General features: G+C 41.5%; 1 protein-coding gene across 1 annotated transcript in view; it reads left to right on the top strand.

Moving 5' to 3' along the window:
- The window catches only part of HECW1 (HECT, C2 and WW domain containing E3 ubiquitin protein ligase 1), a 264,354-nt gene that overhangs the window by 10,730 nt on the left and 245,671 nt on the right, over positions 1 to 7,953 (top strand). Inside the window, exon 2 of the mRNA XM_040260566.1 lies at positions 6,586 to 6,693. Within this exon, the coding sequence (XP_040116500.1) occupies positions 6,586 to 6,693 (108 nt within the window). The remainder of the gene's footprint in view (positions 1 to 6,585; positions 6,694 to 7,953) is intronic.

The raw sequence follows: 7,953 nt of genomic DNA, 5'->3' as shown, positions 1-7,953 counted from the left end.
GCAGGCAATCTATTAGAATATAGAAGAGCTGACGGGGGGGGGGGGGGACTTCCCTTGAAGCCCAGTGGTCAAGACTCTGTGCTTCCAATGCAGGGAGCATGGATTCAATCCATGGTTGAGGAACTAAGATTCCACATACCAACGGCACAGCCAAAAAAAAAAGAGTTGAAGCTATGTTTCCCAATTTTGGTACAACCAGTTAGAATACTGTTTTAAAGAAACAATCTGAGGGAAAAGCTACAGAAAAAAAGAGTGGCATTTATTTTTACGGCCTCCCCCATCCTTTATCCCCATATTCCCTTCCTGGAACAAGAGAACAAGAGAACTACAATCTTCACTTAGTAGTGTGAAAGGCAAGTAGAGTCTCCCCAGATCTCCTGGCCTACTATTTAGTAAACCCATAGTCTAGTGATAGTGGGAGGACCTTGGAGACCTTTCCAAGGTTGGTTACCAGAAGGCGTGAGTTCTTCAGGGAAATGGAAGCTACTCTGTATTTTTTCTGGTAGGCTTAGGTAGTGGATCAACTTCCCTTTATTCTGTGCTCACTTGCCCATTCTGTTCTCAACAGCAATATATACTCTTCTTTTATAGATTAGAATGTCGGAAGCATAGCTGCAGTTTTCATTTGGAAGACAAAGCATTTTGAAGACAAATGCAGTCCTTGTTTCTTAGATGTGCTTCTTTCTGTGAGCTTCACTGGAACTTTCTGATTCAAATTTTTAATAACTTGCAAGGGTCTTTTTTCTGTAATAAACTGTGGAGCAGGAGGTATGATGCTTCATACTAGAAGAAATAAGTATCAAATAGCAAATGCAGTCTTTTTTTTGAGAAACCTGCTCTACCTCTATATGTTTTGTACAAAATGAGTGATGAGAAAAATTTTAATAGTACTAGCCTAAGCTAATGTTTCAGAATATTATTAATGGTTTTTCACATTAAGTATCATGGAACTTTGCCATAAAAGGCTCTATTTTTAGGCCAGACTATAAATACAAAAAGCTGCTTGTTAGATGGCTGACAGTGTTCTTAGACCATTACCTCTGTTAGCCCATTTATTGCTCACAACGGATTTTGAGGTTGGAATTAATATTATCCCCCTTTTGTAGTGAGGAAGCAAGGACACAGAGGGATTAAATATAATGCCTAAGCTCACGTGATCCACAAGGTCAAAAGATTTGGCATAGTCAATAAAGCAGAAATAGATGTTTTTCTGGAACTCTCTTGCTTTTTTGATGATACATGGATGCTGGAAATTTGATCTCTGGTTCCTCTGCCTTTTCTAACCAGCTTGAATATCTGGAAGTTTATGGTTCACATATTGCTGAAACCTGGCTTGGAGAATTTTGAGCGTTACTGTACTAGCGTGTGAGATGAGTGCAGTTGTGCGGTAGTTTGAGCATTCTTTGGCTTTGCCTTTCTTTGTGATTGGAATGAACACTGACCTTTTCCAGTCCTGTGGCCACTGCTGAGTTTTCCAAATTTGCTGGCATATTGAGTCCAGCACTTCCACAGCATCATCTTTCAGGATTTGAAATAGCTCCACTGGAATTCCATCACCTCCACTAGCTTTGTTGGTAGTAATGCTTTCTAAGGCCCACTAAACTTCACATTCCAGGATGTCTGGCTCTAGGTGAGTGATCACACCATCGTGATTATCTGGGTCGTGAAGATCTTTTTTGTACAGTTCTTCCATGTATTCTTGCCACCTCTTCTTAATATCTTCTGCTTCAGTTAGGTCCAGACCATTTCTGTCCTTTATCAAGACCATCTTTGCATGAAACATTCCCTTGGTATCTCTGATTTTCTTGAAGAGATCTCTAGTCTTTCCCATTCTGTTGTTTTCCTCTATTTCTTTACATTGATCGCTGAGGAAGACTTTCTTACCTATCCTTGCTATTCTTTGGAACTCTGCATTCAGATGCTTATATCTTTCCTTTTCTCCTTTGCTTTTTGCTTCTCTTCTTTTCACAGCTATTTGTAAGGCCTCCTCAGACAGCCATTTTGCTTTTTTGCATTTCTTTTCCATGGAGATGGTCATGATCCTTATCTCCTGTACAATGTCATGAACCTCCATCCATAGTTCATGAGGCACTCTATCTGTCAGATCTAGTCCCTTAAATCTATTTCTCACTTCCACTGTATAATCATAAGGGATTTGATTTAGGTCATACCTGAATGGTCTAGTGGTTTTCTAAACTGTGGAAAATTCTGAAAGAGATGGGAATACCAGACCACATGACCTGCCTCCTGAGAAACCTATATGCAGGTCAGGAAGCAACAGTTAGAACTGGACATGGAACAACAGACTGATTCCAAATAGGAAAAGGAGTACATCAAGGCTTTATATTGTGAGCCTGCTTATTTAACTTCTATACAGAGTACATCATGAGAAATGCGGGGCTGGAAGAAGCACAAGTTGGAATCAAGATTGCCGGGAGAAATATCAATAACTTCAGGTATGCAAATGATACCACCCTTATGACAAAAAGTGAAGAGAAGCTGAAGAGCCTCTTGATGAAAGTGAAAGAGGAGAGTGAAAAGATTGGCTTACAGCTCAACATTCAGAAAACGAAGATCATGGCATCTGGTCCTATCACTTCATGGGAAGTAGATGGGGAAACAGTGGAAACAGTGTCAGACTTTATTTTGGGGGGTTCCAAAATCACTGCAGATGGTGATTTCAGCCATGAAATTAAAAGATGCTTACTCCTTGGAAGGAAAGTTATGGCCTACCTAGATAGCATATTAAAAAGCGGAGACATTACTTTGCCAACAAAGGTCCATCTAGTCAAGGCTATGGTTTTTCAGTGGTCATGTATGGATGTGAAAGTTGAACTGTGAAGAAAGCTGAGTGCTGAAGAATTGATGCTTTTGAACTGTGGTGTTGGAGAAGACTCTTGAGAGTCCCTTGGACTGCAAGGAGATCCAACCAGTCCATTCTAAAGGAGATCAGTCCTGAGTGTCCATTGGAAGGACTGATGCTGAAGCTGAAACTCCAGTCCTTTGGCCACCTCATGTGAAGAGTTGATTCATTGGAAAAGACTCTGATGCTGGGAGGGATTAGGGGCAGGAAGAGAAGGGGACAACAGAGGATGAGATGGCTGGATGGCATCACTGAGTCGATGGACATGAGTTTGAGTGAACTCCAGGAGTTGGTGATGGACAGGGAGGCCTGGAGTGCTGCGATTCATGGGGTCGCAAAGAGTCAGACACAACTGAGTAACTGAACTGAACTGAAGCTCACATAGCTAGTAATGGTCTAAATACTTGCCTCAAGGTGGCTGTAGATACCCCAGTAATCAAATAAACACTTCCACAAAGGCTTGCACCCCAAATAAGGATGCAGAAAAAGAACGTGGGTTGGTTGTAGGAAGCCAGGGGGCCTGCCATTCCGCAGTGTGGTGGAGGGCATGGCTTGGCCTCCACCATCCCAGTCCTCCTCTCTTCTCCAGTGCCTTCCTCTAGTGTAGCCTCTGGTCCCTAACAGTGACATTCCCCAGGCTCCTGTGGAACCGTTTTCCAGGTGCAAATTTCTCCCTTCATTTAGATGCACCTGTGCACCTTTGGGAAGGCAGAAGTGAGCTGGGTGGTTCCTCCTGATGTTAAGTCTGTGGCTGCCACAAGCATGGCTCTGAGAAATTAAGCTTTTCTGTCACAGTGCCCTAGCATCCCCACACTCGCTTCCTGGGTGTCAGCAGGCAGCCATGTATTAGTGGCAATAACCTACTCAGCTTGCCACCGGATAGTCACTCTCATTGCAGGAGGAGAGGCAGTTGCTGTGGCTGCGCCTTGGGTCCATCTTTCTAATACCTAATTCTCTGCATTAAATCCCTTACTGCATAAAATATCTGGTCTGATTCTGTTTTCCTGCATCTGATCCTGACAGTACACCTGAATTCCCAAGCAAAGACTAGTAACTTCTAACAGTTGGCAGTACATACCTCGGGGAAGGGAGCTGACCACTCAGCACAGATGGTCCGGGCAAGGATACAGACTATTCTGTTCTCTTGTGTGATACTTGCTATGAAGTGTTACAGTTAGTGTAAGGGAATGGGATGCTCATCAGGATCAACTGGCAATCTCTTAATATGTGTTTAACCTGTACAATGGAATGTATCTTTGTCTCTTTAAAATGTGTGTTATTCTCTGCAGCCTTTTCTGATTTTCCCACCTACTCACCCCCATCCTTTTTTCATTTGTTCGCTTGTGGTTCGATATTTAGCCCATTCTTATACCCACAGCCTTCTAAAGAAATTGCCTGTGTTCTTGAAAAAAAAAAATTCCTCAAATCTATTAGGAACTTCCTGAGAACATAGGCTCTGTCTTGTTCAGCAGTATATCCCCAGGGTGTAGCATGGTAAGTGGAGCAAATACTCAGTACACATTTACCTAGTGCATGAAGGAACACTCCCTTTCTAGGTGTTATTCTATGTGGATACCTGACCATGACTATTAAAGTGACTATTCTGGTGATCAGAGTGGATAAATTCAGGAAATACCTCTCCTTGGAGAATTGCCATAATGAGGCAAATTCTGCCCAGGTACTGAAGACCCAGGGAACTAGGGAAATATTATGCCTTTTTTTTTTTTTTGGCTGAAATGAGACAATTACTGTAAAGTATTATGCAATCATCTTAGTAACCCAAACAGGGCTGTGAGCATACACTGTGATTACAAAGACAGACAAATTTTGCAAACAAATGATTTTCCAAGAGATACAAACAGTTCCTGATATTAATGAGGCAGAGACGATGCTGCTCTTTCTGATTGTCTTTGCCAAGGAAGAGGCAGCTGAAAATGTGCAGTCGACTTAGCAGATCACACGCATGTTTACTGGTGATCTCATGTAATCCTCCCTAGCGAGGCCCCGGTTATCGCCTGCCCCCTTGTAGATGAGGACCTACAGCTGTAGAAATGACACTATTGGTAAATGACACATAGGTCCTTGGAGCTGGGTCCCTTAGCCACAAGCTCTGCTCTCTTTTCACTTCATCCCTGTTTCCCCATTCTGGCCAGATGCACAGAGTGAACCTCAGTTGCCAAAAGGGCCACCATGACCTAGCCCCTCTCTGCAGAATCTGAGTTCTGGGTCTGCTCTCAGAAGCCCCTGAGTTCTCGTTGTTTCCCCAGCCACTGTGATGGATTTGGAGTCTCAAAACATGGATTTCTCACAGCTTCAGATCCATTTAGCTTGGATGGTTACTTTCTGGTAAAGTGGAAACTGCAAGGGCCCCATAGAAGATTAAGGTAAAATTCATATCACTGCTTTTGTGCTGAGAACATAATGTCTGGAACCAAAGAAGAAGCAGTTGGTTATGTCTTTATGGATCTGTCCTCTCCAAGGATGCTGCCTTGCTCTCTGGATACCAGCTTTAAGAAGGACATTGATGGGTTACAATATGACATCAGAGGAAGGGCAGGAGGAAAAAAGAGCACAGCCCCCCACCCACCCACCTCCAACCCTCAGCTCCTCTCAGTGCTTCCACGAGCAGACTCTGCCCTGCTCCAGGCTTGGACACCACATGGAGACCTTACTCCACCCTCCATCTCTACCCTGGTGACTCTTTCTCATCCCTCATCTCTCCTTCAGCCTCCTGTTGCCCTCCCTTCCTGTAGCTTCTTGTCAGAGCACTCTGTTCTTTTCCTTCCCCTCCCGTGTTGCAAGTTGTAATAATGCATTTATGTCTTTACTCAGTGTAAAAGCTGTGTCTTCAGTTGTTTGCAAGTTTTAATTCAGAAAGGTTTTGCTCAACACCATGGCCCCTGCACTTTCCCAGCATGGCAGATGGGTGGATCTCAATAAGTATCTGTTGAATGAACAGATGAATACATGAGTGCATGAAGGATGGATGGATGGATGGATGGATAAATTCATGGATGGGTCCCAAGTATTGGATGATGATGGGTATCCAGATTGGAGAAGAGATGATAAAAGATTGAGCCCATGGGAACTGGGCCCCAGATAAAAAGTGTGCTCAGATGTCTTCTTTATGCCTCATTCTCAGACCCAAATAGGGACCAGTTAATGAAAGCATTAGGAGGAAGATTTTTGCACTGAGATTCTACACATGGAAGAGCTATTCAAAAGGGAAATGAACTGCCAGAGAAGCAATGATTTCTCTGTTTCTGGAGCGTTCAAGAACCAGCCAGATGTGACAAAGAATCTGCCTGCCAGTGTCAGAGACACAGGTTCAATCCTTTGGTCACAAAGATCCCCTGGAGTAGGAAATGGCAACCCACTTCAGTATTTTCCACTTACCTGGAAAATTCTGTGGACACAGGAGGCTTGTGGGCTACAGTCCATGTGGTCTCAAAGAATTGGACATGACTCGGCGACTGAGCAAGAGCACAGATGATCACTTGCCGGGAGTGCTGAGGGGTAGGAAGGAGATTTCTGGATTAAAAAGGGGTTGATCAGATGGTACCTGAGAACACCTCTTACTCTCTGTTTCTGTAACTCCAGGTGCTTTTTCTTCTGTTGAGCTGGAGGTGGCATTAATATCTTTTGCTCTTTTATTTTTTTATAAAAATTCTGTTAGCTAACATGTTTCTCTACTCTGCTTTCTCCCTTTCCTGGGAATATAGATGAGGTCTTGTCGGAAAACTTCCTGGACTATAAGAACCGTGGAGTCAATGGCTCTCATCGGGGCCAGATCATTTGGAAGATTGATGCCAGCTCTTACTTTGTAGAACGTGAGTACTTTTCCCATTCCTGTTGCTCGGGATGAAGCAGAATGCAGCTGCTTTTGTTCTTTGCTGTGCTGCATTGCCTTCTCTTAGAAATGTGTCATATAATAAATGTTAGACACAGTCACTGACTGTACGGTCCTAGTCTACACTGGAGGTTTGGTGGAAGAGTCCTTCCTTATGACACACCCATTTTCTTCTTTTGAATTTTAACTAAATGAGAAATAAGACATAATTTAAGGTCTAAATACAGTATCAGACATGAACACAACTTGCAATTTGTTATCTTTTTAGAGTCAAGAAAATAAGTGTTAAGGATACACGAAATCTCAGGATACATGAAATCTCATGACTGTGTCTTCATTGTGCATGAACCAATGTGAAAAGGGGGGATTTGTGTGTGAATTAATTTAGTACTGGTGCCATTCCTTTCAAAGCATTTCTCCAAGATTTCTGTGACACAGAACATTTCCTCCATGTTCAGTGCAAATAACAAACTATTCAACATAACTGTCTTCATCAGTTGTATAAAGATACACTTTAAAGAAAATCATCTCTATAAAATATATAAAATATTGTTATTACTGAGTGAAAGTGTATTCAAACTTGATGAAGTTGTAATGTCCTGGAATAAATATATGACTTACCATGTCATATTCAAAATAATTAAAAGTTGAGCACTTTAAAAAACTGACATTTTTTTCAAATACAAACTTGGAAAGATCTCACTTCCCAGTATACCTCCTGGACTGACAATATCTCAGTCTTTTTGGAAAATGGATGAATTTCCATTTTGCAAATATATCATATGAATGAATAGTATACTAGAAATGTAGTTTTCTGCACAAGTATAGCATAATTTGTCAAAAAGTAAAAATTTATCAAGACAAAGCTTAATTGAGTTTGCAAATAATTGGAATATTGACTCAGGGCACACACATAAATCAGATAAATTAAAATGTAATAATAAATTATAGCTTTAGGAGTCAGTGCATTAAGACTCTATAAAATATGCCATAAGAATTTATATTTTTAATGTAAAGTAATTTGCATTTTCAAAATTGTTTTATAGAACAAGTGCCAAATTAAGGAACAGGAAGAGATTGGATGTACAAAATGTTCTAATATGGCTATCAAAGCATATGCAAGTCAGAAATCTTCTTGCTATAATATAAAAATACAGACTCCAGGCCATATAAAAATGCAGAATCCCAAGCCATTATCCAGAAGGATAGAGAAGTTTTTGTTACAAATCAAAAATTAGAC

The sequence above is a fragment of the Oryx dammah genome, unplaced genomic scaffold (genome assembly GCF_014754425.2).
Source record: "Oryx dammah isolate SB20612 unplaced genomic scaffold, SCBI_Odam_1.1 HiC_scaffold_18, whole genome shotgun sequence".
Lineage (NCBI taxonomy): Eukaryota > Metazoa > Chordata > Mammalia > Artiodactyla > Bovidae > Oryx > Oryx dammah.
Note: the sequence above shows the minus strand (reverse complement) of the source record. Positions and strands in the feature narration are given on the sequence as shown.